We start from the raw sequence: 18287 nt of genomic DNA, 5'->3' as shown, positions 1-18287 counted from the left end.
GCAGATGGGTGGGCGGGACCCGCAGCCTCTCAAGCCTCCCGGGGGCCTGGACATCTGGGCAGCGGGCGTCCTGCCGCTGCCCCGGGCAGGGCTCCGTCCAGCTTGAAAAGCCACCGTGCTGAGCCCCCAGCAGTGCCTGAGCCAGGCCAGCTCTTCCAGGGCGCCGGCGGGGGGTGGGGGGGGGGTGGGGGAGGGGGCAGGCCCTCCCTGAGGCAGGCTACCCCACTGTCTGGGCCCCCACCTATTGGAAGGGAGTCGAGAGCAGGTTCACCTCTGCCCTCCTTGAGTTCACAGTGTGCTGGGTCAGCAGAGAAGCTGCAGGAGACCCCTGGGACCTGGTTAGAACCCTCGGGCACTCCTTCGCTGCAGAAGGAGCCCTGAGCCCCTCAGAGCCTGCCATCCAGCCACGGAACTGGATCCCTGTGCCCCCCACCCAGGACCTGAGGGTGGATTCCACGGGGCTGGGGCTGCAGACGCTGCCGAGCGTTCCAGGCGGGTGTGGGTCACCTCTGGCTCCGTGTGCTGTTCCCAGATGTCAATGAGTGCAGCCAGGAGAACGGGGGTTGCAGCCAAATATGCCACAACCAGCCGGGCAGCTTCCAGTGTGCCTGCCACGGGGGCTACACGCTCTCCCCAGACCGTCGGACCTGCCACGGTGAGCCTGAACCGGGACCCCCAGCCTCTGTGCTCACCCGTTCGCTTTTGCAGTTGCCAGAAGCCGGCAGGCTGAAGCCTCAGTCGCTTGGCTCCTCTGCACGAGGCTGAGGCTATGGCTGGCTCCTTGGCTCTGGAGGGAGGGCAGGAGGACGTCCCGCAGACACAGCACATGCCCAGGCTTGTCCGTGGCCACGGGCCCCAGAGCCGGGACACAGGCTGATTCACGCAGACCTGTGGACGGAGCCAGCCCAGCTGGGGAGGCCTGCCTGCTCGGGGAGCAGGGTGGGGGGGTGGTCGCCAGGCCTCCTTCCCGGCCACAGAGCTGCAGATGTTCCTGTGATGTCAGGGCCCCGGATGCCTTGTGGGGAGGTGCAGGCAGGACGCCTGGGGCCCCACTGCTCACTGCTACAGGATCAGAGCTCACAAACAGTAGAAAGGGAAGGTGCCTTTAATCAGAGTGCTGGCAATCTGGGGAGATGGTGGGCTCAGCAGCCCCCAAAACCACCTCCGAAGCCTCAGCTTGGCCTTGAGCACTTTTAAAGGGATGCAGAAAGGAGTCTCATTAGCCACTGAGATGGGGTGTCAGCGCCCTGCTCCCCGCACAGCGTGCAGGCCCCTCAGCTCTCCTCACGGCCCCTCAGGGCGCGGTCTCACTGCTCGGTCACGCAGTTTGCTCTTGAGGTTGCTGAAGGGGAAGCCAGGGGAGAGATCTGGTCATCTGCTGTTTGTTTCTGGTTCTTCGGTCCACAGAAAGAACCATGAAGTTAAGCAAGGTGCTGTGTGAAGGTGTACTTGGGCCAGAGATGGGCGAGCAGGGCGGGGCCTGGTTAAAAGCTGGTCACAACACAGCTTTGCTACAGTGGTGAGAAAGGGGGCCTCCTGCTGCGGGCAGAGTCCTGCAAAGGGCTGCTCACAAGTCCGCACTTGCCAGAACGACACTGCATCTCTGAGGGGTTGAGCTGAAGGTCTGTCTTCTGTAACCTTCCTGCTGACACGGGCGCCATGCTCTCAGAGGGAACAAGGTCTGTGTAGGCCTGGAGCATCTCTTTGCTGACGGTTTCAGTTGCCTCCTTACACATACGGGCAGAACAAACGATTCCGATGCCCAGAGAGACACAGGCTGTCGGGAGCAATGGTGTGAATCCCATCCTCTCAAGGCCACAGGCTTGGTTCTGCTCAAGACGAGCCACTTCCGGCACCTGCAGCCTGCGCTTCGCGCAGTCTGCCCCTCGCCTCTGGCGGCAGTCACAGCCTCTGTAAACCTCCTCAGAAATGCTCATCCGACTCTGAGTGTGACTGTGGTCCTGAACAGAACTGCTCAGTTTCGTACCTGGGGGCAGGGGGTGCCTGCAGGGTTCTGCTCGACGCCTCCAGGGTCCTACCTTACCACCCCCGCCCCACTGGCTTCCCAAGGCCCCAGTCACCAGCCTTCCTCTGAGAAAGGTCTGCTCTGGAGTGAAGCAGAAGGCAGCTACCCTGCCCCCCCCCCCGCAACTTCTTCAGTCAGTCTGGGGCTTCCCACAGCCAGCACCCGGGGCACCCCAAGAAACCGCTGCAAGCTGCCCGCTCCCCAGAGGCACCCCTCTCATCCCACTCTCCAGAGGCACCTCGCCTGCCTGCCTCCCTCTCTCTATGAGTTCCCATCTGTCGCGGCATCACGAGGGGTCACAGACACGGGTTGGCTCTCTTATCTGGAGAAACCGCTTCCAGTCCATGCACATCGGTGCCTCCCGGGCCTGACGAGACGCGGTGTCCCGGTGGCGGTTCCCATCCCTGCCCTTCACAGCCGTCTACCTCCCCCTGAGAACACGCTTCCAGGCAGGCCATGTCGCAGGGCGGTCGCTGTGGGGCATGCAGGGCAGTGCTCAGGAACCCAAGGGCTTCTCCCCCGCTTCTCCCGGAGCCCTTCTCTACTCAGGCTCAGCCTCTCCTGTGCCCGCAGCTTCCAGGGCAGTCCCGCGGGCCGGCCCAGACTGCAGGGCTCAGACTCTAGAGGAGCCCTGTGCTGTGCGTGTGGTGCCTCAGGCACTGGCGCCGCCCTGAGAAGGTGCCCTCTTCGGGAAACCCCGAGGGGTGGCTTTGAACCTCTGGTCGGCCTCGCAGACCACCCAGGGGTGAGGCAACCTCCGGCTCTGAGTGAACCCCAGCATCCCGCATCCCTGCTGCCCTGCGCCTTGGCGTCACCGATTCCTTAGGGTCCCTGCAGTGAGGCACCTTCTCATCATGTCCTCTGTGGTCAGCCCTGAGATGCTGAGCGCGAGGGGGTGGGGACCCTGCGCCTGCGGGCTGGGCTCCTGGGGTCTGCTCTGAAGTGCTGCCCAGCCCTTGCAGACGAGTCTCTGGGCACTTTCTCGGCTGCCGATGGGACCACCCAGAGGCCATCATCGCTCATCATGAGCTTCCATGGAGCCAGTTAGGTTGAGCAAGACCGCTGGGTGGGCTGCAAGCTTTCCCTACGACTGTGGTGAAGTTTGGCAGCTGACGGCACGGTGTGGGGTACCTGCCCATGGCCCCCAGTGTGAGCGTGGTGCCTACCCGCCTGGGGACTCCGCTTGGCACCTCCCCCCCCGAATAGCTGGGGCTGGTCTGGACCTGGACCCACTGCCAGCCCTGCCCACGTGGGCTCGGCCCAGCCTGGCTCCTGCAGTGCCTGTGGGCTGGGCAGCTCAGTGCAGATCAGCCCTGACAGTGGGGGCCCCGCAGGTTCACAGGCTCCCTGCGGGGAGCATGTGGATCACTCCCACTGTCTCTGGGAGGAACCTTAGTTTCCACGTCTGAAAGCCCATGTTTGCCGAGCTGCGCTTGTGACAGAGTCGGGAGCCGCTCTGAGTCTTTGCGGGCAGCTCTTATTTGAAGTACCAGCTGCACTTTCTAGAAATTCCCTCTGTCTCCTTAGGAACCAGCTCTTGGCTGCAGGCTTCTCCTGTTGATACTGGTTTGTCCATGTGGCAGAGGGGAAGGAGCCTCAGGACGACCCCGGACAGTCACTGACTGTGGCTGTGGTGCTGGTTTTCCTCGGGCAGACCTCAGTGTGAGGCCCGTGCAGTCAGCCTGGTGGTCGGGGGGGCTCTGGGGATGCGGGCTGGGGCTTCAGCTTAAAAGGCCCCGGAGGCACCTTTTTACCTTCCTGGCCTGCTGTCATTTGGATTCGGCAACAACTCTGTGCACCGGCCCAGCCAGCGCTCTACAGCGACAGGAATCAGCCTTCTCAGCCAGGCCCCGATCAGAAACTCCCCACCTGCCCCCAGCCCTGCTTCTGGGCTGGGGCTGAAAACCCAATGGTTAGAAGGAAGGGAAGAGACAGCAGAGGAGGGGGGGGGAGGGGGAGGGGAGAGGATGGACGGTGGGAGGGGGAGGAGAGGAGGGGGAGGAGGACGCGGCACTGACTCCGCCAGGCAAGGCTGGGCTCCTCCCGCAGAGCTGGCCGCCCCTCCGCAGTTCCTGGCCAGCAGGCAGCAGCTCCTTCCAGGCCGGCCGCCAGTACGCCTGGTGGACCTGACGCAGCTGGTTTTTCCTGCAGACATAGACGAATGTGTGGACGCGGGCGCCTGCGGGGCGGCACGGTGCCAGAATCTGCCGGGCTCCTACTCTTGCATCTGCGACGAGGGCTACGTGTTCAGCTCGCAGGAGAAGGGCTGCCGAGGTACCCACCTGAGGCCACACGGGACACACACGGGCGCACAGGGCGCCACGCTCCAGGGAGCACTATGTGCTGCGTGCTCCCCAGAGGGTCTGAGTACCTGCACGCACGCGACGTGGCCCCTGCCTCACCTGCACGCACGCGACGTGGCCCCTGGCTCACCACACACACGACGTGGCCCCTGCCTCACCTGCACGCACACGACGTGCTCCCTGCCTCACCTGCACGCACGCGACGTGCTCCCTGCCTCTCCTGCACGCACGCGACGTGCTCCCTGCCTCACCTGCACGCACGCGACGTGGCCCCTGGCTCACCACACACACGACGTGGCCCCTGCCTCACCTGCACGCACGCGACGTGCTCCCTGCCTCACCTGCACGCACGCGACGTGCTCCCTGACTCACCTGCACGCACGCGACGTGGCCCCTGCCTCACCTGCACGCACGCGACGTGCTCCCTGCCTCACCTGCACGCACGCGACGTGGCCCCTGCCTCACCTGCACGCACGCGACGTGGCCCCTGCCTCACCTGCACGCACGCGACGTGGCCCCTGCCTCACCTGCACATGACGTGCTCCCTGCCTCAGCTGCACGCACGCGACGTGGCCCCTGCCTCACCACACACACGACGTGGCCCCTGCCTCACCTGCACGCACGCGACGTGGCCCCTGACTCACCTGCACGCACGCGACGTGGCCCCTGCCTCACCTGCACATGACGTGCTCCCTGCCTCACCTGCACGCACGCGACGTGGCCCCTGCCTCACCACACACACGACGTGGCCCCTGCCTCACCTGCACGCACGCGACGTGGCCCCTGACTCACCTGCACGCACGCGACGTGGCCCCTGCCTCACCTGCACACGACGTGGCCCCTGCCTCACCTGCACGCACGCGACGTGGCCCCTGCCTCACCTGCACATGACGTGGCCCCTGCCTCACCTGCACATGACGTGGCCCCTGCCTCACCTGCACATGACGTGGCCCCTGCCTCACCATACATGCGCTGTGGCCCCTGCTGCACCTGCACACGTGTGACGTGACGCCTGCCTCTTGTACGACTGGCCCCTCCCCAGAGACACAGGGAGGCGGCAGGCGGGGCCCCAGCTCTTGGGCAGCTGCCTTCTCTCCTGCCCCCAGTGCGCCTGGCCCAGCCACGTCCAGGGGCCCAGACAGCCACGCTGCCTCCCACCACCTCCCTGCCTGGGGCCTGTGGCTGCCCCTCTATGAGGAAGGAGATGGGTGGTCCCAGCCTGCCTCCCCAACCCCCCCAGGCCATCCCGGCTCCCCCACCCTGGCCACTGTCCTGGGCACAAACCCACGCCTGAGCCGTGAGCCTGGTGGCCTGTGCGTGCCAACCTGGCCGTGCTGAGGGCTACCATCCAAGCACACAGCTGTGTCCCCCGGAAGGAGCCGGGAGGGAGCCGTGGGCCACGCGGGGCTCCACGCTGGGCCTCGCCTCCGCCGAGGTGCCACGGGGGCAGGCTCCGGCGGCCCCGCGGGCTCAGGGGCCCCCTTGCGGCCGCAGACATGGACGAGTGTGCAGAGCAGCGCTGTGAGCAGGCCTGTGCCAACTCCCCCGGGAGCTACACCTGCCACTGCGACGGGCGCGGCGGCCTGAAGCTGTCCCGGGACATGAGCACGTGCGAGGTAGGCCTGCGTGGCGGGCGGGGCGGCAGGGCCCCGGGGTTAGCGTGCCCCCGCCTGATGGCCGCGACCCTCGCCCCGCCAGGACATCCTGCCCTGCGTCCCCTTCAGCGTGGCCAAGAGCGTGAACTCCCTGTACCTGGGCCGCATGTTCAGTGCAATGCCCGTGATCAAACTGCTCTTCAAACGGCTACAGCCCACGAGGTGAGAGGGTGGGAGGGCATCCGGCCCCGAGGGGGCATGGGCACGAGGCTGCCCGGTCGGGGCACCTGCCGCCCAGCGCAGCCGCGTGGGTCTCAAGGCTGGTGTCGGCCTTCCCTGCCCAGCGACTCACTGCCAGCATCAGCGTGCCGACGGCTCCCAGCCTGCCCACCTGGCGCTTCCTGAGGCCAGGCAGGGACACAGGCCACAGCTTACGGTGACCCTTTTGCTCCCGCCGGCCTGCAGACTGGTGGCTGAGTTCGACTTCAGGACCTTCGACCCCGAGGGCATCCTGTTCTTCGCTGGAGGCCACCAGGACAGCACCTGGATTGTGCTGGGCCTGCGGGCTGGCCGGCTGGAGCTGCAGCTCCGCTACCAGGGCGTGGGCCGCGTCACCAGCAGCGGGCCCGTCATCAACCATGGCTCATGGCAGACGGTGAGTGGGGCCCCCGCAGCCCTGCCCAGGACCCCGCGATGCTCACGTACACTCCCTCAATGGTTAGCAGGCACGGCCCCAGCAGGGCAGCTCCGGCAGGAAGCCTGCACCCTGACAGGCGTTATCTCATCACAGAAGCTGAGCTGGGCTCTCACTGCCGGGACCGCAGTCCTCAGTGGACCAGCTCCACTGGGGCCACCTGGCTCTGTCTGGAGACGCTTCTGTTTGTCACAACTATGGGTGGGGGCTCCGGGCCGCTGGATTGAGGCCAGGAGGGCCACTGGGCCCCTGCAGCACACAGGGCTCCCGTTCCCAAGGACCCTCCAGTTCAGACCATCAGCTGCCCCAAGGCTGAGAACGGGCCGAGGTCTGGGTGCCTGCCCCGCCGCCTCATGCTGTCAGTGGGGGTCAGGGTCGGCCGTGACTCACAACACCATCCCGGGCTCTGCCTCCGGGCCCGCTCCCATCCTGCTGACCTCCAGGGCTCACACTTGGCTGCCCCTCGATGGAGGCGCCCTGATCGCCCAGGGCCTGGCCTTCGGCCGTCGGCTCTGTCGGTACCATGATGCCTGGAGCAAAGTGGCCTGTGACACGCGGGCTTCCTCCCAAACTATTAGCACTGGGCTTTTAGAAGTAAGTACTTGAAAGAGAAATGAGAAAAGCATTCTTTTTTCCTTTCTAAGCAAAGATAAAATGGAAAAAGTTGCCCTGGCCTCCACGAATAAAAGCACTGTAGACGTTTGCTAGTGTTTCCATCCCATTAGTGGGTCCAGCTCCTCCACTCCTAGACTCTTAAACCCCAGGCACCGTCACGACAGCAGGAAGCAGCCTTCCGCAAAGGGGCAGATAAGACAGTCGCTCTGCCGGGAAGCTGTCCCCGGGGTTGAGGACACTTCACACGTGGGGGCCCGCTGCTCCGAGCTCGAGGCGCACAAGGAGGCTGAGCGCCGCCGGGACTCTGCCGGGGAGTGGGGCTGGGGGAGGCACGGCCAGTGGGTGCGTGGCCCCAGCACCCCACCCACCCCAAGACACACCCGGCTCCAAGACAATCTGCCTGCTCTCTGGCACCTGCCAGACCCCCCGCTCCCCACTTTGCCTCCTCAGCAAACTCAGACCCCGCACCTGGATGTTTCTCCACTGGAGCCAAAAAGGAAGCCAGGGGCTACTGGGGCTGAGGAAGACGCACTGAACACAGAGTGATCGGCTTTAAACTCTCCTACAAGGAGAGCAGGGGAGAGGGGGCAGTTTTACAGAGAATTCAGGTGCTCACTCAGCATCCGGTCTGCGCCAGGCACTGCCCCACTGCAGGAAATGCCCGGTTAGAAGCTGTGCTCCCGCCTAAACATGCTCAGCTGAGGGCAGACAGGTGAAGGGCCAGGGTGGAGCAGAGAACCCCGGGCTGATGCGCAGGGGCAGTGACCCCAGGCTCCTGAAGCAGCTCCCTGGCTAAGGCTTGAGATGGCTAAGGGCCGGAGATGGGGAGGGGAGGCTCCCTCGCAGGAAGGGGCACGAGGAGGTGGAGCGGCCCCCTGGGGGAGTTAGCGGGGCCTGAACCACACCGTGGATGCCAGGGAGGTGGTGTAGGTGGTGAACCTGGACCCCCGAGGCTGGGGGTCTCCTGGCCCATGTGGTGATGGGAGTTGGTACGCCAGCTTGGGCCCCACTTCAGGAGCTGCACGCCCGCCTCATGGCGCCTGTGCTCCTCAGATCTCTGTTGAGGAGCTCGAGCGGAACCTGGTAATCAAGGTGAACAAGGACGATGTGATGAAGATCGCCGTGGCTGGGGACCTGTTCCAGCTGGACAGAGGACTGTACCATCTGAACCTGACCGTGGGGGGCATCCCCTTCCAGGAGAAAGACCTCGTGCATCCTGTAAGCATTCCCCTTCATCCCTGGGGTCTGAACCCAGGGGGCTGCGGAGGACAGAGACCACATCCTCAGTCCCCAGGGTCCGAGCCCTGGGTGGGGGAGGAGGACAGACAGTTAACACGCTGACCAGGTCTGGCAAAGGATCTGGGGAAAGGCGGACATCTCTAGAATATAACGAGCCGCAGGCGCAGCTATCTCACCTACCTTGCTGTCTCTTTCTACGAGACTCATTTGCGGTTTTGTCTGAATCAATAATGAAAATGTCTATTTTGGAGAGGAGATAAATCACAATATTATTCTCTCACAAAAAGAACAATGAACTTATTTTTTTAACACTTTTTGTGGGCAGTCCCCAAGAACATTTTGGGTTGTTGATGCTGTTGGGGTTCCCGTAGGGGAAGTAAGACCTGATGAGAGGTCGGTGTTGGTCGTTTCTCAGAGTCTTGTCCCTTTTCACCCCCAGCAAGCCCCTGGCTCCGAGTTGGGTTTCCACAGCGGGCAGGAGACAAGAGTCCACACGCTGAGGCTCCGAGTGGGGGAAATGTCGCAGCGTGTCCCCCCACCCTGAGGGCTGAGGGCTGTCCACACCCTGGAGGCCCTCCTGGTTTTCCAGACGAGGCTGGGCTGGCCCGACCTGCTCAGAGCTGTGGCAGGTGCGGCTGAGATGGAGCCGTGCTCCGGGGGCCTGGCGTGAGCACAGGCGTGAGCACGTCCCCTCGCCCGTCCTTCCAGGTGGTAGGCGGCACCCTGCGCCTGCCAGCCGAGGGGGACCGGGCGCCCCGCGCCTGCCAGCCGAGCCCGCGCCTGCCAGCCGAGGGGGACCGGGCGCCCCGCGCCTGCCAGCCGAGCCCGCGCCTGCCAGCCGAGGGGGACCGGGCGCAGGCGGGGGTGGGGACGGCCCTGAATGGGTCCAGGGCAGAACGACTGCCCTCAGCAGAGTCCATTCCCGTGGGCGGCGGATCGCCACGTGCGTGACCAGCAGGGCGCCGTAGGACGGGCGGCACCAGGGCGCTGCTGGGGTCTCTGTCTCACCAGATGAACCCACGTCTGGACGGCTGCCTGAGGAGCTGGCACTGGCTGGACGGTGAGGACACTGCCGTCCAGGACACGGTCAAGGCGAACGCCAAGATGCAGTGTTTCTCTGTGGCCGAGAGGGGGTCCTTCTTCCCCGGGAGCGGGTTTGCCTTCTTCCACCTGGATTACGGTGAGTCTCCGCTCCTGCCAGGGGATGACTGTGCTCAGCCTTCTGGCCCAAATTCCCCGAGACAGCAGCAGCGCCCAGTGCCCCCCAGGCAAGCACCTGAGGGATGGCCGGCCCAGGCGCTGGGTTGCGGGGAGAATGCGACGGCGGAGGGCCTGTGGCTGAGACGGGGGACGCTGGGCTTGAAGTGGGAGCTTCCAGGAAGGTTCTGAGACGGAACACGCTTGAGCGCATCTGCGGTCACAGCGCTGTGGGCCATGGGGAGGGGCTGAACCACCAGGAGACCAGTGCTCCAGCCTCAGCAGGAAGAGATGGGGAGAGGCCCCTGACGGAAGGGCCCGAGGCCCCAGCTGCAGCTGTGCCTCAGAGAACTGAGGCTTTTCCAGCACCTGCACAAGCTATAGAGGAGCTTTTCTGTGACCCCAGTAAGAGGGGGGCAGGCAGGGCGGGCAGCCAGGGGTCAGGGTGGCTGCAGGGGATGGCGGTTTGCCCAGAGTCCCTCCCGCTTCTGTAAAGCAGGGCCTTTAATTCCTACGACCTCTTCCCCTTTAGTATTAAGCAACAGTTTAAATCAGTCGTCCTCGCACGCTGACGAGTGGGCACCTAGACGTCAGCTTTACGTGAAATGAGCGAATGTTCCAGTTTGGAACTGTGGCCGCGTCTGCCCTGAGGGGTTGGCCTGCACGGTGTGGACCGTGGGGGTGGGGGGCACAGCAGTTCTGTTTGAGTCTGGCCTCAGGATTTCCCCAGATTTCCTCCAGCAGGGCCAGAGCTAACCTCTGCCCCCAGGAGGGCACCGCTGTGCCCGGGCTCGTGGCCTTGGTGGCCTTTGACGTGAGGATGTTGGGCGGCTGTGTGTCACGGCCTGGGAGACACGGCACACGGACCCGTGAGCCTCTTTCCTCGAGGCGGCAAGGTGTGCCTCACCCCCCGCCCGGCATGCCCCAGCGCCTCTGCTTCCAGACTCCGAGCCTGTCATGGTTGAAGGTGCACACGCGACCCTCACCGCCCTGCGTGGCCCAAGTGTAGGGACGGTCTGTCCAGGGCAGAGATGGGACCTGCTCCCCCCTCCCCATCTCTTCTTGGCTTTACCGGTCACGAGCGCCACCAGGTTGCCCAAGGAGAACCCTTCACTCCTGACAGCAGCTCGTTCGGAGCGCACACCGCCCCTTCAGCCCTCGCTTCTGTGCGCGCAGACCGGGGGCGTCCTTGTGGCAGTCAGTGTCAGGCGCCACACACTTGCGGCACAGCCCCGCCGCCTGTGTGCCCGCTTGGCTGTGGGGCTCAGATCTGCAGGTTATGAGAGCCACACGGCAGTCGGGCTGGGCCGTCCTGTCCTCCTGACGACACACAAGGGACGTGTCAGGAGTTACAGGCACCGTTCTCGGCGGCAGGCCGAAGATCTGGGCTCAGCGGGTCTTAAAGCCCCAGAAGCCACTGGGCAAGGGGCACGCGGGTAACCCCCTGGCACCCAAGGAAACCTCCCAGGGGAGCTGAGGCACTGGCCCCTCAAACACGCTTCTGGCAGCCAGGCCCCTCTCCCCACCTCCGTCCGGGGACCCCGCAGAGATCGCGACGTGGTGTTCGCCTCTGAGCCCCAGACCCAGCACGGCTACCAAGGCTGCTCCGGATGACATACATGACCCGCGCAGGCGGCTTGTCGCGCGCACACATGCCTACCGTGTCCTATAACGCGTGTCGTGGAGGTAGCGCCGGCCCCGCGGAGAGTCGATTAGAGCGGAAAGGCGTGGCTCGGGAGGAAGACTGGACGCGGTGTCCAGCCGTCTTCACTGCCTTCCCAGCCCTGCCCGGGCCTTCCGTTTGTGGGGCTGAGCCTGTGTGGCGGGTGGCCGGGCTGAGCCCCGCCCCATTGCTGTCCTGGGGGCGGGGAGTCAGGCGCCCAGGGGGTGGGCCCGGCCGGACTGGGTGGGGCGGCCAGTGGCCGCTCAAACGGGTTCTTGGGGAGTGGCCAGGTGGCCATTCTCGGCGGGCTGGGGCCTCAGGAGTCCGGCGCCGGGCCCCCTGTCAGTTCCTGACGGCCGGGCCACTGAGCCCCGACCTACCGGCTTCCCGCCGCCTCTCTGCCGCGCCGTCTGGACCGCCTGGTGATGCGCGGCCTTCCTTGCAGCGCGGACGTCCCCGGCCGGCGGGATGAAGACCAGCTGGGCAGTGGAGGCCGTGGCTCGGGTCCGCCCCGCCGCGGACACCGGGGTGCTGTTCGCGCTGGTGGGCGACCGCCAGGCCGTGGCCCTCTCCGTGGCGCTGGTCGACTACCACTCCACCAAGAAGCTCAAGAAGCAGGTACCTGGCTGCTGCCCGCCCCCCCTCACCCCCCTCGCTCTGAGGCGGAGCCGCTGCGAAGCTCAGCACCACCTCTCGCCCTCCTCCAGCGCCCACCTCTCAGCAGCGTCTCAACGGCCTCTGGTGGCTCAGGGACAGTGCTGGAGTCCCGCAGGCTGGCTGTGCAGTGGGGAGACCGTCCTGCCCCCCTAGCGGTGTAATTTGAATTAATCGCTTATATTTAAGCCGAATGATTTTGCTCATAAATGACGTGTGTGAGTGTGCAAACAGACCCACACCCTCACCAGCAGCCCCTGGAGGCAGGTAGTGCTCTGAGTATCCGCCCCTGGCCAGGCTGCCGTCACCTCCATACAGTCCCCACCCCACCCCCGACTGTCACTCGTCACTGCGCTGGCTACCTTCTCAGAGCCCAGGCAAGAGCAGTGGAAATGGGTTTATTCCCCCGCCTCTGTCCCAAGAGGGGTGTGTTCCCCACGTCAGCCCACCTGCAGGAGCCATCAGCTCCCCTCTTACTGTGGCTGTGAGCTGATGGGCACGGACCCAGGCTTGGCCCCTCTCTGCTGCTTCTGTGGCAGTGCCATGTGCAAGGGGCAGCTCTGCCCGGAGTCCCAGCCGCAGACACGGTGGGAGCCCCGGTCACCTCTGCCCAGGCCGATGCATGTGTGGCCCTGTGGCCGGAGCGTGTTTCCTCCACGTCCCACCCGGGGACACGCAGCTCTGTATGTTGGTCCTCAATCACGTTGGAGGGGGTCCAGCTCCCCGTCATTCACACGTGTAGAAACCGTGTTCTTGTCACGCTCTGGCCATAAGTGACCCTACCCACAGGAGACCCATGGGCCTCGTCAGGACAGGAGGGCCCACGGGCACGTGGCCACCAGCCCGTCCGCCCCAGCCAGCTGTGCCTTTCCCCACAGCTGGTCGTCCTGGCCGTGGAGGGCGTCACCTTGGTCCTGATGGAGATCAAGGTCTGCGACGGCCAGGAGCACGTGGTGACCATCTCTGTGAATAAGGACAGAGCCACACTGGAGGTGGATGGTACCCAGGGCCAGAGTGAAGTGAGCCCAGCCGGGCTGCAGGAGCGGCTGGCCGTCCTCGGGAGACACCTGGAGGGCTCCGTGCGCACCTTCATCGGGGGGCTGCCAGGTAGGGGCCCCGACTCGCTCCCCCAGGCAGGGCCGGGCGCTGTGTAGGGAAGGGAGGCGGGCGGAGCCAGCCTGTGGCAGCGTCGCCTGAGCACGTCGGCCCCGGCCCAGCTGCTCTGGGGTCAGGCTGCCAGCACAGTCAGGGGGACAAACATTGGCCTGAAGCTGTCCCCCACCCCACACCTTCCAGGAACACCCCCCATGGGAATCAGATGGTGGGTCTGGCCAAGGCCGGCGGGGAGGGCCAGCCCATGGCCACAGGGGGAGCCAGGTGCTCCAGCGCCTGCCCCCAAGGCCTGGTGTCCAGCTGCCCGGGCAGCAGGCCGGGTGAGCCTGCCCCCGCTGCATCTGGAGGTGGCATCCCAGCAGCGCAGGGGAGGTGGGAGAGGCTGGGCCTCCCTCTGCTCCGGCGGGCCTCCACGTGTCTCGGCCGCCAGACTCCAACCAGCATTTAGTCTTAGTAAACAGCTTTGAAGAGGATAAGAGAGCCTGGAAGCCCTAGGCATGACTCATTCGGGACGAGGAGATAATATTTAATGGATGTGACTATCTGTGTGCCCTCCTGTGGGGCCGGGGTGCCGTGGGGCCGTGCCAAGCCTGGTGGCAGGCGCCTGCTGCCTGCGGGGGCTGCAGGCTGAGCTGCGTGGTGACGCTCTGCCGGAGATGCGGCGGGGCGCCCGCTAAGACGCGCTTGCTCTTTCCCCGCGGCCCAGATGTGCCCGTGACCTCGGCTCCGGTCACGGCCTTCTACCGCGGCTGCATGACGCTGGAGGCCAACCGGAAGACGCTGGACCTAGACGAAGCCGCCTACAAGCACAGCGACATCACGTCCCACTCCTGCCCTCCCGTCGAGCCCGCCGCCTAGGCTTCCGGGCCGCAGACGCCCCACCCCACGCCCGCCGCAGCCTCCGCTAGACCAGGAAGGACGGCGGCCGCGCCCGCGCCCGCGCCGGAGACGCTGAGCCCTCGCCCGCCGAGCCCCTCGGGGCCTCCCTCCCCGCCTGTAACATACGTGTACATAGAGGACTAACCTCAGCGCCGCCTGAGCGGACCCGGGAAAAGAATTCTGTTATTTTTATCACCAGCTGCTTCTTTCTGACTTAAAACTATGGAAAAATAAAATATTTACAGAACCTTTCTAGCTCTGTGTTGGCGGTGTCCGCTCCTTGCTGCTTCGCAGCGGGCCGTCACCCCGCTGCTGCTGCCCGAGGTCCCCCTGGTGGGGACGAGCCGCTTCACTGGAAGAGGCCGCGCTAGCTGGAAGTACGGCAGGTCAACACCGCCGGCTCCCGGACACGCCCCCCCAGCCTCAGCTCCCGGGTTAAACCGGGCCCGTTTCCTCATTTTGAGGGGCCGGGCAGTGAGCCGGGTCTGCAGGAGGTAAAGTGGGTGGGGCCTCGCGCTCTGGCTCCAGGAGTAGGGGGCAGGGTGGGGGGGGCGCGGCCATGGGGAACGCGTGGGACCCACGGGGGACCGAGCGGGCGGCTTGCAGCCGCAGCAGGACACGCCCAGGACCGTGGGCACCATCACAGCATGGGCTGCAGGGGGCGTCTCCAGCACCTGCTGGCTTGATTCCATCCCCAAAGTGGATTCTGTTTTTATAATAGACAGACTTTTTTCTCAAAAGTAAGGTTGTTTATTTTTTCAGACACCAAACCCCAAAGTGTGTCCTGAAGCTGGTAGGCAGGCAGCCAAGTGTCGGGGTGCCATCTGCTCAGGTCTTGCCCGCCACCCACGGCCTCCTGGAGCTGGCCAGCACGGCTCTGAGAAATAGGGGGCAAGCACAGTCCTGCCCATGCTCCACAGGGGACCCCCTGTTGCTCACCATCTGACCACGGGCCGCCTCGGGAGCCCAAAGCCACTGGGGCTGAGCCACCTCTCAGCCCTGGCACCACAGCATTCCCGCCGAGCGCTCTGGTTTTCATCTACTCTGGAGACGGCTCTGGAATGTTCTTCTGGAATGTTCCCCCAGTCAGCTAGGAGCCTGCACCTGGCCGCCTGCTCTCTCACAGAGGCCAGGACGGCCAGAGAGCAGACAGGACACATGCTGAGCTCCGGGACGAGACGCCACAGACACAGGTGGGGGCCAGCTCTCGGAGCCATCTGACCACCGCGGGTTCATCTTCCCTCCAGGGAGAGCGAGGCCCAGTCTGTTTCCTAATGTGGTTTACACAGACTTGCACTGGGCGCCAAGGGCTGTTCTAACTACGGCCAAGAAAAAGCTTACGGCCAGCTCAGAGCCACAGGCTGCAAGACGCCTCCCAGCTGTGCTGGCCAGGCTGGGGGCCTTGCTGCTACCAGCTCCAGGGCCAGACTGCACACGAGCCTGGGACAGACACGGAGCTGCGTGACTCCTCACTGTGCTCTAGGACAGGGAGGCCGCGTAAGGCTGACTGTGGTTCTGACTGTGCTCCGTGGGGGGGAGCTGGGTGGGTCTGACTATTCTTCTTGGAGGAGGAGCCGGGGTGGGTCTGACTATGCTCCATGGAAGAGCTGGGGTGGGCCTGACTGTGCTCCATGGAGGAGCCGGGGTGGGTCTGACTGTGCTCCATGGAGGAGCTGGGGTGGGTCTGACTGTGCTCCATGGAGGAGGAAGATTGGGCCTGACCGTGCTCCATGGGGAGGAGCGGGGTGGGCCTGACTGTGCTCCATGGAGGAGGAAGATTGGGCCTGACCGTGCTCCATGGGGAGGAGCGGGGTGGGCCTGACTGTGCTCCATGGGGGAGGAAGATTGGGCCTGACTGTGCTCCATGGAGGAGGAGCTGGGTGGGTCTGACTGTGCTCCATGGAGGAGGAGCTGGGTGGGTCTGACTATGCTCCATGGAGGAGCTGGGGTGGGCCTGACTGTGCTCCATGGGGAGGAGCGGGGTGGGCCTGACTGTGCTCCATGGGGAGGAGCTGGGGTGGGCCTGACTGTGCTCCATGGGGAGGAGCAGGGTGGGCCTGGCTGTGCTCCATGAGGAGGAGCCGGGGTTGGCCTAGCTGTGCTCCATGAGGAGGAGCTGGGGTGGACCTGACTGTGCTCCATGAAGAAGAGCTGGGGTGGGCCTGACCGTGCTCCATGGGGAGGAGCAGGGTGGGCCTGACTGTGCTCCATGGAGGAGCTGGGGTGGGCCAGACTGTGCTCCATGAAGGAGCTGGGGTGGGCCAGACTGTGCTCCATGGGGAGGAGCGGGGTGGGCCTGGCTGTGCTCCATGGGGAGGAGCGGGGTGGGCCTGGCTGTGCTCCATGGGGAGGAGCTGGGGTGCACCTGTCTGTGCTCCATGGGGAGGAGCGGGGTGGGCCTGGCTGTGCTCCATGGGGAGGAGCGGGGTGGGCCTGGCTGTGCTCCATGGGGAGGAGCGGGGTGGGCCTGGCTGCTCGGTACATTGTGTTGCTGTCATATGTGGTTGGAGTGGAGCTCAGTGTTTTTGTTTTTGAAATAGAAGATCTGTAATATTTGTTTGTGTTTCTTGTTTTTCGGATAGTACGGATTAATTGATAATGGTTGTTGTGTGAAGCGCTGTTCTTAGGGCATGTGGTGGTATTGGAACCTCTGCCCTTGCTGCCTGCTGTCCCCCTGACACAGACCCACACACTGAGACGGCAGAAGCGTCTCTTACACTGGAGCACACGCCCTGGGGCAGTCACCCCGTGCCATCTCTGCACTACAGAGGTGGGGAATCCGACTCCAGCTCACACAGCACATGCTATCAGCTCCGACAGAGCACATGTCTGAACCTGAAGGCGATCTATAAAGCGTTTAGAAGGTGAGGCAACACTCTAGGCAGCGGGCCCACTGTGATGCGCCTCTGCTCTCGTCAATAAAGCTTTATTGGCACACATTTCTGCCCACTAACTTCCAATTCTCTACAGCTTCTCTGCTGCTCTAGCCCGGACTCAGCGGTGGAGTCTCAGCTACGGGCCCTCCAGACCTGTCCCTTTACAGAGGAACTGTGCTGACCCCTTTGATAGAAGAGAGTTTTCATGAACTAGGATTTTTTAAACGTATTTCTTTAAAATATATAATAAAACAAAATACTCTCATGATAAAGAAAAATATTTAAAAATTGGGCTGTGTTAAAATCAAGAACTTGAAGAAAGGAAAGTTGCAGGAAGCTAGCCAGCTTCAAGACTATGAAGCTGCGGCAGTCATACGGCCTGGTGTTGCCAAAAAAGTGAGTGATGGATCACTGGACAGACAGACAGCCCGGAAACGGACCCGCAGAAAGAGTGGCCTGGTCTTCGACAGAGGAGTGCAGGCTGCACCATGGAGGCCTCTGCACCTTCCTGGCGATTCTGTTGCGATCCCAAAACTGCTCTAGATAATAAAGTCCGCTTCAAACAAACCAGCCAACCATCAGGAACATCTGTTCGTCAGGGCACCATAAGGAGCGGAACAAGACCAGCTGAGAAGTGGAAACATCGGGAGCCACGGTGACCGATTAACGTGGGGTAACCGTGTTAGCCAAGAAAGGGTAGAGCTCCTCCTGCAAATCAGCGACAGTGATGACCCAACAGAAGGCCGGACGGCGCTGGACAGGACAGGAAGTGCCAGTGGCCAAGGTGTCTGTCCACGGGGCCAGCTTCATCGATAAGGGGGAAATGCGGGCGTGGGCAGCACAGGAAGGAACACCTGCGCCCACAGCTGTGAAGGGTTCTCGCGCCGAGTAGGACCCGGTCTTGGCAGCCTGGAGCTGAGACTGGTCTGGGCTGACCCCGAGGGCCGGGGCTGGGTGTTTTCCAGCAAAGTCCAAGTCGCCCATGCATCCTAAATCCACACCGGGAGCGCCGCATTCACACAGGAACCCCAAGACCAGTCAAGGCCACCCACAGCCAAAGGGGCAGTCACGGGTCCCCGTCTTGGGGTGGAGCTCCACAGTCTGTCGCAGGTGTGCAGCTCAGCAGAGGACAAGTCACGCACAGCAGAACCGCAGGCGGGTGGGCCCAGGATGGGGGGGCAGCCCCGGCCTCGGTGGCGGCCCTGCTCCGCGTAGCTGCCGCTCACACCGGGGTTCTCAGCGCGCCTTCTGTTCAGTTTATAGCAGCCGTTCAGTTTTGTGATTGAAGAGTTTGAGCAAAGAGGAAAGGGAACGAGGCAGGTGCCACCCACGAGCTGCTGAGGAGTGAGGCCCTGCCCGCTCCTCTCGGAGCACCGGAAGGGCATGCTTGCTCCCACCAGCTCAGCGTGCCCTCCCCACGCCCAGAGGGGGCG

General features: G+C 64.1%; 1 protein-coding gene across 1 annotated transcript in view; it reads left to right on the top strand.

Moving 5' to 3' along the window:
- The window catches only part of GAS6 (growth arrest specific 6), a 31623-nt gene extending 17390 nt beyond the window's left edge, over nt 1–14233 (top strand). Inside the window, exons 6-15 of the mRNA XM_018044974.1 lie at nt 533–655; nt 4178–4300; nt 5824–5945; nt 6028–6146; nt 6390–6579; nt 8287–8451; nt 9484–9652; nt 11778–11950; nt 12865–13093; nt 13806–14233. Coding sequence (XP_017900463.1) covers nt 533–655; nt 4178–4300; nt 5824–5945; nt 6028–6146; nt 6390–6579; nt 8287–8451; nt 9484–9652; nt 11778–11950; nt 12865–13093; nt 13806–13957 — 1565 coding nt within the window. The 3' untranslated portion in view covers nt 13958–14233. The remainder of the gene's footprint in view (nt 1–532; nt 656–4177; nt 4301–5823; nt 5946–6027; nt 6147–6389; nt 6580–8286; nt 8452–9483; nt 9653–11777; nt 11951–12864; nt 13094–13805) is intronic.
- Nucleotides 14234–18287: the final 4054 nt, after the last annotated feature.

Source organism: Capra hircus, unplaced genomic scaffold (genome assembly GCF_001704415.2).
Source record: "Capra hircus breed San Clemente unplaced genomic scaffold, ASM170441v1, whole genome shotgun sequence".
Lineage (NCBI taxonomy): Eukaryota > Metazoa > Chordata > Mammalia > Artiodactyla > Bovidae > Capra > Capra hircus.
The sequence above is the reverse complement of the archived record's forward strand: the minus strand, read 5'-3'. Positions and strand labels throughout refer to the sequence as shown.